Source organism: Neopelma chrysocephalum, unplaced genomic scaffold (genome assembly GCF_003984885.1).
Source record: "Neopelma chrysocephalum unplaced genomic scaffold, ASM398488v2 Primary Assembly neopelma1_147, whole genome shotgun sequence".
NCBI lineage: Eukaryota > Metazoa > Chordata > Aves > Passeriformes > Pipridae > Neopelma > Neopelma chrysocephalum.
Window position 1 is genome coordinate 458,687 of NW_020897809.1, and position 16,599 is coordinate 475,285.

The following is a 16,599-nucleotide window of genomic DNA, read 5'->3' on the forward strand; positions in this document are numbered from 1 at the left end:
AGACTGGGGCTGGGATTGCCATCTCAGGACAGTGCTGAGCTGGAGGCTCTCTCTTAACCCAGCTAATCCTCTTTGTCTGGGAGCTAATTACATTCCCAGTGAGAGCAGGGACCCTTGGGAAGGGGGCAGGGAGGCACAGCACACTGGGAGTGGAACATGGGCTCATGGCTGCCAGCCCCCACCTGCAGCGAGGGCAGGTGAGGTAGGAGCCCGACACTCCTCCCTGTTCTCTTTTAGCTCTTCCATGAAATCTATGTGCCGACACCAAAATAATTTTGGCACAAAACCTTTCCTCAGCCCTCCTTCTCTAACCCATCTTCCGGCTGGCGGCAGCGACACCCTGTTCTGCACAAAGGCTGATCTCATGGAGCTTTTTCCATGTCACTGAAGCCCCTTTTCCTAGGCATTCCTCCCTGCAGCCGAGTGCAGGAGCTGCCAAGGCAGCTTCTGCAAATAGGGCAGGTCAGCCCCATCCTCGGCATCAGCATCTTGAATCCGAGCAGTGCAGCATCCCACCCTGGGGAGCAGTTCTGCTCAGGGACCAATTTTACGCAGCGTGAGGTCTTGGAGCGTGATGAAAAGAGAGGTCCAGAGCTTTCCGGAAAGTATCTGATAGGGTGATTCACAAGCTGCAAGAAATCCATCCAAACAGGCTGGTTTGTACCTGGCTGCAGGTACAAGCGGAGCAGCAGAACGGGAACATGTCCCATGATGGGCTCAAGCGAACGCTGCTCCTGCATCTTGTGATACCACATCCAGGATAGTCACAAAATCACAGAATGGTTTGGGTTGGAAGGGACCTTCATGACCATCTAGGTCCACCCCCCGCCACGGGCAGGGACACCTTCTGCTAGACCAGGTTGCTCAGGGTCCATCCAACCTGGCCTTGAACACTTCCAGGGACGGGGTATCCACAGCTCCTCTGGACAGCCTGTTCCAGTGCCTCCCCCTGTGATAAGCATATACTATATTATATATGCATATAATACACGTAATAAGGAACCCAACAGCAGTAACGGGTGAGACCAGACAGGGCGATGCAGTAGCACTGCCCATGACAACACAAGTGTTATAAAAAAGAGATGGTGTTTTTACAATGCACAGGGAAAACAAGAAAAAAAAGCAGTTTTAGGATCTGGATGTGGCGTGGTGAGCACCACAAATCCGTAAGAGGATCCTCCTGAGGATCAGGTACCCATTGGAGGTCACAGCCTGGCACCTGGACATCAGCAGCGCTCTGCAATGAAACTTGTCACTGCTCCTGTTTCAGGCTGGTTAATTAGGCAAAGGGGCATCCTGCCATGTTTATTTAGTAACACAACATGCATAGTTCATTTGTTCCTTAATACAAAACCCCTGGAGTCAATTGGGGTCAACTGGGGTTACTGGGAGAGCATCGTGCCAGCACAGGGCAATCACACTGCAAGCCAGCTCTTGCCAGATTACTTGTTCCCTCAGCAGACTCTGCCACAAACAGGCATGATTTCCTAAATCCCAGGCAAAACAGCCCAGCACTTGGTCTTACTGCAACAAAAACCTCTTCCCTGCCTGCATGGCACAAGGCTGAGGCTGTAGGGAATTTGGGAGAGTCCCAAAGCGTCAGCCCTGGCTTGGGAATAGCTCATGGTACTGCTCCCAGGAGCCAGCTCCTGGAGGAGGTGTGATGAAGTGGGAGGAAGCTGGCACCTGTACTCCTGGTATTTCACATAAACAACTTATTTAAAGCTGGGTAATGCGTATCATGGTGAGCAAGCAAAGGAAGTGGAGGTCAGGCACGCTTTTGGGTTTCCTCTGCTGGTCACCTACAGCTTCCAGTGCCATGGACCACCATAGACAACACATTTCTCCTAGGATGTGCTGCCAAAATGCTGTCCTTGTCCCTGAACTCTTCACATGCTTGAGGCTCCCAGTCCTCACCAGCACCTTCTGACCCTCCCCACCAGGACTCACGGCCAGAGCAAAGCCAGCCTTGCTGGTGGATCTCGTGGAAGCTCTGGGCTCAAAGGCACTACCCAGCTGCTCACAGGTGGGATATTCCTGGGGCAACCTTCACCTGGATGAGCATCAGTCCACAGCAGTGCAGAGAACACAAGGGAAGTGCAAGTCACCTTTAGTGCAAGTGCAAGTCACTTTTAATATTTTCTCTTTTGGTAGGTTTGAGTGTGCTTGACTGAATGGAGCGCTGGGGAGGAGGCAGCTCCTTGGATACCTCCCCAGGCAGCTGCAGAGGTGGGAGGGGACGGCAGGGACACAGAGCCTCCGACTCCATCTTTAGATCAGGAGTGGGATGGGGATGAAAATGCCATGGGTAAATAATAATGCATCTTTTTCCAGGGAAATCAGAAGTTTTAGGGGGCTGCAAATAGGGGCAACAGCCTTCACTGCTTTCTGGATTTCACTCTCCATTTTCTTCCCCCCATTTCATAACAGCAATCATCAGGCAGCAACACCTCCCACACCCCCCTGCTCCACTGAGAGCAGCCCAGAGGTTGGACCAGTAGCCTCTTGTAATGCTGACTCTCTGTCCAGCTAGGACCTGCCATGTCCCGCTGGTTGCCTATCCACATGGTAAAAACACACACAGGCAACAGCCTAACACTGTCTCACCTCCACCAGCAGGCCAGTACATCTCACGGGGTCTCTCTAAGCATGCAGTTCCTCCATACCTCCTGTTCCCTTCCCAGGGATCTGCTCTGGTCAAAGCTCCCTTCAAGATCCACCTCAGCCACTTGCAGGGACTATTCCTGGACAGCCACGATGGATGTGAAGTCAGCACAAGCTAAAGCACTGGAGTTAGTGGCTGCTGGAACTCTCCTCACCCTCAGCATTATGTGGGATGCCACCAAGGAGCTGAGGTCCCAAGGGAAGAGGTGCTGGCTCCCATTGCACTATTGGGATCACCAGCCTCCCAACAAGTACCAGACTGAGTCTGAGTGATGCTTCCCACCGAGCAGGGACAGCCCACACTGGCACAGGGAGACCAGTGTCCTGCACTGTGAGTTCAGTCCTGCCTCGCTGGCAGGGGAAGTGAGCTCGTCAGCAAAAATACTTATCTTCCATGAGGATGCAAACATTATTTAGGGTTTTTTCCCCTCCCAAGATGGTTACACAGCTTTGCTATGAAACTATAACCATGTGCAGTGCACTGACAACACTGTGACAAAGCCTTGACTGTTTGCAATGATAATACAGCTTTATTTGCAGGAAATGCATGCTTTTTGCACTGTTTTCCTGCAACACTCTGTCCTTTCTCCAAAAACCAGGCCACTGTGGGCCATGCCCTCTTCTTCCCTGTGACTGATGCTGTTTGGAGCCAGAGTGCAGGCTTTGGAGCCTTTGCCCAGGCTCCCTCAGTGTGTACAGAGGGTGCTGCTGTCTCACCCGCAGCTTGTGCTCCTCCGCACTTACCAGACCACGGCTCAAATCCCTCATTAGTTTTCACACAACTTCCAAGGGCAGCTTATAGCCAAGGTCCTAATTCATCAAGCAATTAATGGATCAAGCTCACTACTTCAAAGAGTGAGTTCTGGTATTTGCATCAATCTCAGGGCTTGGGACAAGCCCATGTGAGCTGCAGGCAAAAAGAGATCAGACCACAGAGCAATTTTCCCAGAAAATCAAGCAAACCTAAAGCCCGACCACATTAACAGACATTGCAATGTTTTCCTTTCCTCAGAAAGGTTTTGTTAAGAACATTCACAGCTCAAGTGTTGCATTTCTTTCTCAACTTTTATAAAAATAAATCCCATAAGCCAACCGAACCATTTGAACTGGATAATGGTTCTGTGTAAAGGGAAACAAAACCCATGACAACACAAAGCCCAGGCAGGACCTTGCTGTGGGCCTTCACTGTATGTGAAGGTATGTGGATATTGCAGGGATGAGCAGCAGCAAGAAACACTAAGAGAGACGTACGTGCAAGGGTGGGTTTGCCAAAGGTGTCTGAAGGTGTTTGCTCAAGAGCTGAGGGAGCCCACGCAGAGTCCAGCCTTCAAAATCTGAAATTTAATCCCAGGTGTCAGCTAGTGACCCTGGAGACAAGTGCTAGGGAGAGCTCACCTTTCCCTGGTACCTGCAGAGAGCACCACATTATTGGCTACAACACAACCCCAAATTAATTCTCTAATTAATTAATTAACAGCCAGGTGCCAGGGAGAACATTACAGCCTTTTCACCAACCCCTGAGCTTTCTGAAGCCTGGGACCACATCACTGCCCAAGGGCATAGCAACACAGGGTTCAAGGGACCAAACACCTGGACACTCTCTTTCCTCACTCGAGCCCTTCGGGTAAGGAGGGGGCAGTGGGGGAGCAATGAGCAGGAGAAGAGCATTGGCATTGAAAACAGCATTATGAGCAAGGAGGTGGCCATCTGGGGAGTTTGCACCTCCACACACATGCTGGGAGAGTGTCTCTCCTCCACCACCAACGTGACCGTGAGCAGCAGCAGCATCAAGAAGAACAGAAAATTACTGGGTGTAATTGAAACTGCAGGGAGGAGCTAGGGACATAAAATGTAATTATCTGCCGTGGAACAGAGCCAAGATTAGCAATCCTACTTCTGGTCATTTAAAGTTCTCATTAACTTCTCCATGTGCTGATGGTATCGATTCCGTGTCTTGCTGGCTGCAAGATGCAGCACTTCAGGAGAAAGGCCCTGGGCCTCCTCTGGTCAGGGTCTCAAATCTCTTATACAGCAGGGGGTGAGGGTCTAGGCTTTAACAGAGTTCTTCTCCAAGGGTCTGGAAGATCTCCCTCCCTAGCTTCCAAGGTGGAAGGGATGCTCCAGCTGAGACCCAGTTGTACCACTTTCCTCTCCACTTGCTAAAGTTGGCTAAGGTGCCCTTTTGGTGCTTGGGAAGATGATCTGGGTAGGCAGCACAATAATTCAGAGACATCCTCAACTACAGCTCATGAGACTAGGTGGACTGCAGACCACCTCAACCTGCCTTCTTCTCTGCCTGCACTCCATCTCATCAGGCTGCAGGACACCCACACAATTCACATTCAAACAGCACTGCGGGCATCCCCACATCCATCCCATGATCAGCCCACTCCCCTGCCCTGTACCCAGGCTCTTCTTGCTGACATCCTGACACTTTCCTCCCCATACCACTTTCCTTACACCCTCACCATTCAAGGATTCAGGACCTGCAGAACATCCCTCATTAGCCTCATCTCAAGTCTGGCCAAGGCATCCATCCACAGCACCAGGAGGAGGATGCTTGTTGGCAACTCTGGCACCTGCATGACCTGTTCCTATTTCCGTACCCTTGGACACCTTTGGGGAGCAGTGGGCACTGCTAGAGGTGCCCTCAACAAAAGCCACCTTACATGAAACCAGCACGAAATCAGTGTACGTACATGAAATCCAAGTCTTTGCTAAGACTTGGTGGAGGACCGTGGCCTACGGCCCTGGGGTTTGCCCCAGGAACGACTTGGCTTCAGCAGTTTCTTAAAGGTTTTTTTTGACCTTTGAAAGCAAACACATCATCTTTTCTCCATTTTAAGCAAGTAGAGAACACGCACCCTCAAGCCAGGAGACACCCACCCCCACCAGCCCCCTTACCTCCACCAGGTGAGGCGTGGGGTTGAAGCCACACATGTTGCAGACCTGCTGCCGGCAGGTCGTGCAGGTGTTGTAGTTGGGGGGCTCGCCAGAGCCCACGTTGATCTCCGCCTTGCAGAGGGGGCACGAGACCCTTGCTTTCGGCACTTCCTTCGGCTTAACACCCTGCTCTGGCTTGCTCGGCTTCGCGGCCGGCGCGGCACCAGCCCGGCCCTGTGCCCCCGGGGCTTTGGGACCAGCTTCTTTGCTGGCATCGCTGAAGACGATTTTTGGAGGCACTTTGCCAGGGGATGGCTGGCTCGGAGGGGGGGCCTCTGGCTGGACGGACATGAGTGTGCTGGCCTGGGTGAGGAGGGATGCCCCAAAGCCAAAGAGCTTCCCCGTGAGCCCCTCCTGGGGCTGCTCTGGTGCCCCAGCCCCGGGAGCCGGGGCTGCAGGCTTCGCCCCGACATCTCCCGGTGCCTTTCTCTGCTCGGAGGGGGAAGGCTTGGCTGGCTGATGCTGCGGGGAGGACCTGGCTGCCTCCTGAGGTTTTGGCTGTCCTTGGCCAGGCGGTTCCCTCTGCGGCGTGGTGGGGTGAGGTTTGGGTGGCTCTTGTGGCTGGGTGCGGGGGGCCGGAGGGGTCTTATCTGGACCTGAGGGTGGCGGATGCTTAGCTGGGGAGTGGGAGGGGGATGGCGAAGGGGAGTGCAGCTGCTGCTGGCTCTTGGAGCGAGGAGCGGTGGTCATGTCCATCCCCAGTGCCCTCTGCATCTGACAGTTCAAGCACAGCCATTCCTTCACCTGCGAGACAAGGAGAGGACACGGACAGTGAGCGGTGGGCAAGTACAGACGCCCGCAGGCAGCCCCAGCATACCTCCAGCTTCCCCCCAGCAGACCCCACGTAGCCATAGGAACCAGCCATCAGCCCCTGAAAAACATTCTGGTACCATGTTCTTCACTACCAGGATCTCGCAGTCAGGGCGAGCAGCCCCCATCTGTCACAGGTACCCACGGCACAGCACGACAGCGTGAACGCCAGCTTTAATTATCCTTGGTCTGCTTCCAAGGCTTCTGCTGTGAAGCGACTGCTAGCCATGAGGCCCTGCCTTCCCTGGGGGAAAGGGGGCCTTTCCCAGGGCTCATGGCCCCCCCCTGCTTCCCCTAATGCCCAATTTTTTCCTCCTGCTTGGTGACCAGAGCTAGCACAGAAAACTGCTAGGACCCCTCAGACCCTGGGTGCTTCCCATAGGAAACACCACTGTGCCATCCCCAACACTTCTCCAGGGCCAGCAGAGATGGCTTTTCTGGAATCGGTGTGGTGGTTGTGATATCCCACCCCAAAATCTGGCACTGGAACCCTGTAAGGGACAGCAGGAGTGCGTTCTCCTTGCATGATGCATCTTCACTGCCAGGCAGGCAAAGGGAGCAAAGGGTTAATTTTCACTCTTGCCCTTTTGATGAACTTTTGGATGCAAATGAAAAATATAATGTTCCCTGGCTAAGTGGTGATAAAGGAAAGACTTCCCCCCTCGAGAGACGTTCCTTGTGACACACTAATGTCTGAATTAAGTTAATTAAAGAGGCTGTACAAGCCTTTCCACACGAGGAATCACCAGGACGCTCAGTGGCTCCACAAGTATTAATATACAGCACAGTCAGCAGGACAGCCAGGTCTGCTTGCAAAACAGTTCTCCAAGACAAGCAACTAAGGTGGCAAAAAGGACCAGAACATTCCCAAAAACTGGAGCAGCACCCAGGACAAGCAGACCCAGAGCCAGGCAGAAGCAGCATCCGACAGCTCCCAGTCTCTGTGCTCTCCAGGGGCTGCACATCCCGTGGGCTGGCATCCACTGCACAAGATGTGGATTTTCCTGCCTTTCATTCAGGAAGCCGTCTCCTCATTCCAGGATCACCTCTAAGGCTCAGCTTAATCCCTGCTGCAGAGATATTAATCTCCTCACCCAGCCCCATGGCTCCAGCTCTGCAAGGCCTTTTGGTCCTGCGGCTGGAGGCACAGGTGATTCATGACCTGGCCACAGGGATTTTCCCCCTGCACTCCAACCACAGGCATGCTTCAACCTCTTTCTGCTCAAAGGAGCTGCCTGCAGAGATGCAGTTGGGTGTTATGGCAGGTCCTGTGATGGGACAGGACGGTGAGTCCTCAAGAGGTAGATGTGCCCTTAAGCCCTCTTTCCAGGTCCCCTCCCCAGGAGGGCTCTCATAAAGCCCAGCCTTCAAATAATAAACTTTCAAAACCAGAGGAAATTCAGATCAACCAGGAAAGATGGATTCAAATTAAGGGGGGGGTGTGGATGAACAAATATCCACCTGCCCACCATGCCCCTTTCCCTCTCTTCCCAGCACCTGCTGGGTGCCAAGGCTCTGCATTGGCCCTTCATCTCCAGCAGAGCTCTTCCTAACACCCTACAATCCTGGCTGCATGTCAGCTCTGTGCTCTTCCCACCCTTCACTGTGCTTGCTGAGCTCCCACGCCACTCTCTGCACCAGCCTCCGCTCGAGTCCTTCACTCAGAGCCGAGGAAAAAGCAGCCTCGATTTTTCCCCAGCAATTTTGCTTCACATTGTCGTTTCTCCAAGCTGCTCCAAATGAGCCACATTATATTTAGTTTGTGAAAATAGTGCTTTGGTTTTTATAATTTTTATGGTCTTGCTGTCTCTCTTCTGACATCCAGAATTTCTTGCGTTATTTTTGCTGTCACACCCCCTGGAATTTCTTCCCACTATTCTATTTCAAGAGAGTGTCTACCAAAATCCCATCAGCTTTGCCCACCATCCCCATCAGCTCAAATTAAGGGAGAACCAATCCTTTCTATTCAGCTTCTTGTTCCCTGGATGCAAGAAATTCAAATCTTCCCTCTCTGCATAATCTCCTTACCCAGACCCTCTGGTGAGGTGGAAATGGGGTGAAGAGGAGATCCATCCCCTCCCCGTGCCACACACAGTGCCCACTTTGCCCCTGGCCAAGGCTCCTGTAGGAAAACCTGGGCACTGGGAGGCACCATGCCCAGGTCCCGTGGCCAGGCAAGCTGCCTATGGATCATGGACAAGCCCACCAGGATCTCCCTGAGCTCAGGACTGGGGAACAAGGCGGTCATTGCAGCTTTCCCACTTTCCACAGTGAACCGGTAACCCAGACAGGAAAAAGCCAGGGGGTTATCCATTGGGATAGGGAACATCCAATTGCTCTCTGCAGACTTAGTGAGCAACTGCTGGGGAACGTCTGTCCTGAGGAGCAGGAGAAAGCTGCAGGGAATACAGTGGGGAGATGGGCTCCCAGAGCAAGCATTTGAAATGTAAATTGAGTTGGGATTATCACAAATTGCCTGACCGGCCTCCACTGATGCAACCGATGACACACTGTGTGGGCTACACAGATCAAAGACAACTTAAAGGATGCTGGAGGGAAGATAGCAAAGAGGAAGGGCCGAGTCATCTTGCCAAAGATCCTTTCCCCAAGAAAGAGAAAGGAGGGTGGAAAAGCCTGGGTGATGAAGAAGTAATAGGATAAATGATTCTTTTCATATTCTTTCACCTACTTCTCTACTGGTTTTGGAGCACTTTCTCCCTGCATGATGAGTCTGCAGGCAAGAAGAGGAGCGTTTGGAGGATGGTGATGCAGGTCAACCAAATAGTCCAGTTTCACCTCTTTTTGGGTCCTATTCGCCCATTTCTCCACCAAATCAAAGCTTTCAGGGGTTGGATTAGTAAAGACTTACACCCAGGCTCTTCCTAGAAAGGACAGGGGTCCATCACTGGGTGGAGATGGGGGAGCTGTTAATGAGACAGATATGATGGACATGCTGTAATTACTGTCCTGGAACATTGGGGAACAAGCAGGATAACGCTCGTTATAAGGATGAAGTGCTTCCAACTTATTAGCAATTGAGAAGAACATTCAACAACATCTACCAGCACCAGAAGACATTTAAATTTGGCAGATCTGAATAATTTTGCATCCAGGAGATCTAAGAGAACTAAGAAAACTGCTGCGTGCTGATGTTCATTTTTTAAGAGGAAATTTTAGAAGTCTGGAAGAGTCTTCTGCTTGAATATCCAAGAAGGCAAAGGTATGGCCTGAAGGGGACAGAGAGCCAGACATCTGTCCAAGGCAGAAAGACAGGGCAGAGAACTGAAGGACACTCATATATATGCCTGTCAACGTGGTTTTAGGAAAATAGGTCACAGCAAAGCAAACCTGATTTTATTCCCTGCACATTTGATATTAGTAATGCACAGAAGCAATATCCTTGATGTCCAAAAGGTGTTTTGACCTAGTAATGTATGACATGCTGACAAAAAAAAAAAAAGGCACTACAGAATATGAATTGTGAATATGCTAAATGGATTTCGGACTAGTTACCTGGCTGAGCTGGGGGACAAAGAGGATTCACCAGTGTCGAGGTATCATCAGCTCACTGTGGCAAACACCACTCGCACACGGTGGATTTCGGTAAAACCACAGAATCAGAATGGTTTTGGTTGGAAGAGACCTTAAAGATTATCCTGTTCCAGCCCCCCATATGTGAAATATCGACAAAGATGAGTCTTTGCTGCCTGGCAAACCTGCACTTGCTCTGTGCAGGAAGCCTGGAGCTGGAAGTAGGAGTGAGGAGGTGGCTCAGACTCCTCTTCCAGCACCGAGGGACTCCTTCCAGAGCCCTCAACGGTTCCACACCGACATTTTAAGGAGATTAGTAAAACACTGCGGGAGATATAGACCGGATCTGTAAGAGTCATTCTAGGGATGTAGAAAATGTTTGAAATGAGAGAATTGAAGAGGTTGATCTTTTTCGTTTATCAAAGAGAAGATTAAGAAGTGACTTGATTACGATATAGCAGCACATTCAGTGGAAACAATATCAGGTACTAAAAGGTTGTTAATTAGGCAGAAAAAGGCATAAAAAGAACTAATGACTGGAAATGGAAGCCAAATATATTAAGCATCACTTTTAACAGCAGATGTTTCTAACCATTAAAACAAATTATACACATGCTGTTGGGCTCAGCAGAAGACTCAGGGAGGTAAAGCTTGCAGGCCTTTCATCTATAGGTTTTTTTATACTCGTTCTGATCTCAAAAACTTTGATTGCTTGAACCATCCAATCTTTACGGACATTTGGAATGTCTGCATCCAATACCTCACCTGCCCCAGCCCTGCACGCAGTGCCCAACACACCCACGACCACCAGCCTCACCCTTCCCACTGCAGACCCCTCCAACACCCCAGTATATTCCTCTAAACCCCCTCCCAAATCTTGTTATTCCCCAATGCATGGATGGGTCAGCAAGCGGCGGTGCTTGCGGGGTCACAGCTGCCAGATGTGCCTCCCCCCTCTTGATGCAGTCCTGTAAGCACCAACCATCTGCAAATCCCATTAGGAATGAAAACTTTCCAATCAGCATTTCCTCAAAAAAAATTGTAACAGGAATATCCACAGCACGTGCTGGCTGTGCCCAGGCAGACTTAAACACTGATATATATTTTTTATATATAATGGCTGCAGGAGAGCAGGGAAAGCTCAGCAAATATATATATATAAAATTACAGGTCTGATGGGCTAGATCCTGACCCTCTGCAGAGCAGGGTTTTGCATAGGTACGTAAGGGGGACCAAAATCTGTCCCTGTGCACTGCAGCTTCCGAACCCTCTGGAAAAACACCCATTTAAAAATGATCTGAAATGATAGAGACAGCTTGAGTTCATAAGGCTTCTAAAGTTATTCTAACACCACCTATTTAAGGAAACTATGTGAAAATAGCCTGTCCCCAGGATTTGTTACCAGGAGATATGAGGAAGAGCTGGTTATATGCAGGTTGTTTTGTTCTCCCGAGGTAAGACAATACAGATCTAGAAGTATCTCAAGTATCGAGTTCAGCCTTTGCAGTGGGTAGAAGCTTTAAAATGAGTGCTGTAAGCAGAAAAAGTTCATAACTGAACATCCAAGATATTTTCAAGCCAAAATTTAGGATTATAATACAGAGTAATTTTGTCTTTGCTGAGGGTTGGTTATTTTGGACCATTTGGAGGTCACCCAGGATGCTATCCTACTACAGAAAAATAACAAAACCAAAAAGGATAGGAGACACCATATTTAGATGATCATATTTAAGACTTTAGAGACTTTAGACTGAACAGTTCTTCCTCAGCAGCTCTACCCATTTACACCATCTCACTGCAGCCAAAGCCATTGACCTTGCATCACGACAAAGGTCTACATGACAAAGGCTACACGACCTCGTGTCAGAGGAGGCCACTGGGCACAGCCCATCTGACTTGTTTTAAACAATTATTTTAGGCTGGGAAGAACAGCTCTGAAGTCATCTTGAGTCCAGCGTGATCAATCCCACCCAAGGGTAACCAGTTTGAACAGGACAGAGAAAAGGAGCTTTGTTCAGCAGAAGATACAACCCATGCTCCTCCTCTGGAGTGAGACAACGGGATGCACAACAAACAGAAAAACAAGAAGACAAATTCGTGGGAAATCAGAGGAGAAAAGGAGCGTGGGTTTTCTCTGAGTTGCCCAAAATGTGTATTTAATACTCCACAAAACTGGAAATCCTGAAAAAAAACCCCAACCCAATATTTGGGAAGAGCACGACAGTGAACCTTTGGCAGCAGCTCTTCAACTCTGAGAGCCCCGAGCGGTCCCTGCCCCAGAGCCCCCCCAGATGAAGCCACTCCCCAGCAGATGCACCCCAAGGCCATGGTCACAGCTCTCTCCTCTGCCTTTCGCAGGCACCAGTATGAGCATAAAAATAACCCAAGCTGGAAGTGGGTAACGAAGGTACTGTGCTAATCAGGCTAATAGAGAGGCTCAACACCAGGATCACTGACTGAATGGAGAAGGGTTTCATTAATGGCTGCTCCTGGCTTATCCTGGAGGAGCATTGCAACAGCCTGGCCTCTCCCAAGAGCTGCCAGTGCCCTGCCTGAGAGTGTCCTTAAGTGTCTTCAGCTCAGCAGCAATGCCTGCAGATGAAGAACTGTTGTCTCATGAAATCAGCCAGTCAGCAAAATGTCCCTTCCCTCCGTGCCTCCCGGATCCACTCCGGAGGAGCTCTCTGGGGGCACGTCTTGTGTTTTACATTGTCGTGCTGAAATTTGGCAAAGCCACGTACTCTGCAATTAAACAACATCCTGATCCAAGGGAAGAGGCAGTGCTAGAAGGCAGCCCTCGGCTAGAGAACAGAGGGAACAGCAAGCTGTGGTGGGGAGCTGGGATACTGCTGGGAAGGCATGAGTTGAGAATGGCTGCAGGAGAGCAGGGAAAGCTCAGCAAATCCTGGAAGAGCTGCTAATGCAGCTCTGATGCAGATGGAAAAAGCTAAAGGTACCGTGTGGATCAGTTTTCCCATTTTCCCACACCATCTCAGACTGGTTGGTGGAGCACACAACAAACACCAATATATGCCTTATTCTGAACTTAGGGGTTTGTGTTTTAAAGCAGAACTAAACTACCCCAGGAAGTGTTCAAGGCCAGGTTGGATGGGGCCCTGAGCAATCTCATCCAATGGAAGGTGCCCCTGCCCATGGGGGGGGGGTTGGAACTAGATGATCTTTAAGGTCCCTTCCAACCCATATCATTCCAAGGTTCTAGGATTCCATTATTCTACTGCTGATTTCTCCTCCAGCAGTGCAGGGACAGTTTGCCACAGAACTTGCGTGTGGAGGGTAGGAAAAGCAGGCCTTGTTGTTTGGATCAGTGCACAGCCTGTGTGCAAATGCTGTGAGGAGCCTGCAAAGCATCCCGTGGGAGGCTGCCATGTGGTGTACCAGCCAGGGTCCGAGCTGGGGGGGGATGGATAACACCAGGAGATGGAGTCTCCTGAGGTGCCTCTGGAGGACCATGAGCAGCCCAGGGTGCGGGAGCTGTTGTGTGCCCGGGGCCATGCTGCATGTCAAGACATCACCAGAATTCACGCCTGCATCCAGGTGGAGAGGAGGCGGATGCAAACATGCAGGCAGCGTGGGCTGAAGCTTCCTGGTCCAAATCTAAAGCACAGTTTGAGGAGAACCCAGGGCTCCAGAGAAAATGTGCAATTAGGAGTGTTTCGGCACTTAATTGACAGGGGAATTGGTCACCGAGGCACCGAGTCACTTGTGAAAAAGGCCACCTTATGCTCATCTTTTATCTTCAAACATCTCAATACAAATAAAATCCAGTCCTTGGCACTCCTGCCCAGAAGGGGAAGCCACCGGAGCCGTCAGTAATCATCCTGCTAATGCTTGCCAGAAAATAATCAACTTGCTCGCTTGCTGGCGAGCGAGAGGAACCAACCCCCAAACTCATCTCCTTCTCTGCAAATAACAGATGGGAAACCGTGCTTGTCCAGAGAATCGAGCTGCGGAATAAGACAGTGCCATTTCATCCTATGAGTCACTTCTCCACCAGTTTCCTTTCTCTGGTTAGCGCTCCCTGAACCAACCCAAGGCTGCTCTAGCACATCTCCTCTCCCCAAAGGGCAGCAGCAGGAGGCAGTGACCTCCACCACAGACCCTCTGGGTTTCAAAAGCGACCTCTAGCTCCTGTGCCTTGCTGCTCGGTCGTTTTTTACCCACACCACGCAGCCACCGACACGGGGATGAAGCAAACGATCAAAGGAAACAACTGCATGCCCAACAGCTTTGCAACTAACCTCGATCCGCCGTCACAGGCAGGACGGTGCTCCCCGGCAGCATTCCCCATGGCTAAGGCAGCGATGGAGCCGCTGGCTCCCCGGGAAGTGAGAGCATCCCCTCCTTCACTACTCTCCCTTGCTGGCGGAGAGGAGCAGATGGGCAGAGGAAACCTTTCCAGCGCTAGACCCACTGCTGCTCCTCTGCTCCCCCCCGGGAGCGCGGGTCCCCCCGCCAAACAAGGCGCTGACTAGCTAAGCACGCCGGCAGTGCCGCCGCCCGAGGCGAAGGGACAAGTCCTTCCAGTTCATTAGGGAAGGTTTCTTGTGCGATTTGCTGCCTCACTAGCTCCTGTTTAGACAGCCTTTGTTCCCCGTCCGCAGGAGCGCATGAAAGGTTTGGACGTCTGTACGTGCTGGGAGGATGCTGTGCCCTGGGCTCGGGCAGGGAGCATGGCAGAGAGCTCACCCCGGGTTTTAACCTCCCGAGCTCTGCACGCCGAGGTGCTCTAAGTGCAGCCCCAGGTCCCTCCCGCTCCGTAATGCGGGACTTCCACGGGAGCCCTCTCGGCCAAGGAAAGCCTAATGGCTTGCTTTGCCTTTTTCTGCTGCTGCTCCCGTGCCCTGCCGCCAGCAGAAGGACGGACGTCCCGAGTAACAGGAGCCTCCGGTCCTGCTCACTCATTGTCTCCTGCGGAACTAAAATAGCAGCCTGGGAGGGAGCAGGGGAGCTCAAAACTTTCCATTCTCTGGCACCTCCTGCCCAAAGCAGAGGAATACACGAGGCCACGGGGCTTCTCGGAGTGCCCTGTGCAGCAGCGATGCAATTCACAGCTATAATGCTATAAAGAGCACAGGCTGCTCTCAGTAAATAGAGACTCATAACAGACTAATTTAAAACCAGCCCAGTTTACTATTAGTAACACAGAATAAAATCATCCATTTACTGCAAGGCTCACATTTATTCAGCTCTGAGTGGTCCCTGTTGCAGCCTTGCCCACGAGCTCCTGGCTCCTTTGGGAACTCTTCTGGACAATTAAAGCAATGGGAGATAATGGCTGTAGCTCAGGGACTAAACTAAACACTCTTGAATATTTAAAGGTCCTTTCACGACCCAAACTTCGCATTACCTTGGCAGCATCAACATCTGAGTACTGCACAGCAGTGAGGGTGGAGAGGAGCTCGATCCTCTGACCTACGTGTCTAGGATGGAGGTTTCTAAACACTAATGACAATCCTGGTGGTGGCATGAATAGCCCAAAGTATTTTCAGAGACACAGTCACAGACCTGGTGTTATGGCCTCACACTTCCCCCAGACTGAAGGAGTCAAGTTAAGTCTCATTTATACTGGGCCAGTGTTGTATTTATAAGTGAAGCTGCCGGAATAAAAAACTTGTGTGAATAAACACATCATAGTGGATCAGTGCATCAAAGCAGAGTGTATCTTCAGCCTTTTTTTTTGTTGTTATTCTGGATTAAATATGTAACAAATGCTCTTGCAGAATTTAAGGCCTGAAGACAGACAAGCCATTGCATAATCTTTTTACATACCTAAACAGACTTAATTGCTCAATTATTCCAGATAAACACGATAAGTTGCCTGCCATGAATAATTTATAATCCAGCTAGCCACACAATCTGTGAAGCACAAATCTATGGCTGCAGCAAAGGAAATGCAAACAGATGCCACTATCCCAAGACACCCTGGCTGGGTACTAAACACTGGCCAGAAGAGCAATAGGCTGCCCAGGGCAGGTCTGATCTTCCCTGAAACCCCTCGGACAGCCCAGACCTTCATTTAGGTTATTGTGCTGCTCCGAGGATGCGAATATTGAACAAATTAAAAAGGCACAAAGTTTGGGTGTGCACCTGGAAGGAGACAGCCATAGCACATCCCCCTGTCCTGTTCAGGGTCCGGACACAGCTGGGTGTTCCACACAGCCCTCCTTGGAAGCTGGCTGTACTGGTTTGTCCAGGAATTTCATTAGATGATGGTGACCGAGCTGAAGAGCTGCAGTGAGGCACAGCAGGATGCAGTGCCTGGAGGATGGAGGCCCACAGGGGCTGTCATGAGGGACAACACTCAGGGTGCTGTGGAGGAGGCAGGGGAAGAAGCACTGTCAAGGGGAGGAAGGGTCCCACCCAGCCAGGACTTACCACACTCGGATGGGAGAGACCCAAGAGAACAACCTGGAAGGTGTCCAGAAGGAGGGTTAATCCTAACCCCATGACAAACCCATTCCAGGCAGCCCCCTTCCCACAGTAGAGGTGTAACAAACCACAGCACTGAGAAAGCTTGTAAAAACTGTTCTACCAACCACAGACTACCTCCTGGCTCCAGCAACCCCAGATGGATGCAAGAGGCTTTCCCACAGGGCTTGGGGCCCTACCACAAACCTTGAGCATCTTTAG

At 50.9% G+C, this 16,599-nt stretch overlaps 1 protein-coding gene across 2 annotated transcripts in view; it reads right to left on the reverse strand.

The window, feature by feature from the left end:
• The window catches only part of BSN (bassoon presynaptic cytomatrix protein), a 69,611-nt gene that overhangs the window by 38,981 nt on the left and 14,031 nt on the right, over positions 1–16,599 (reverse strand). For both annotated transcript variants that reach the window (XM_027700578.1, XM_027700577.1), the window contains exon 2: positions 5,569–6,351. In XM_027700578.1, the coding sequence (XP_027556379.1) occupies positions 5,569–6,351 (783 nt within the window). The remainder of the gene's footprint in view (positions 1–5,568; positions 6,352–16,599) is intronic.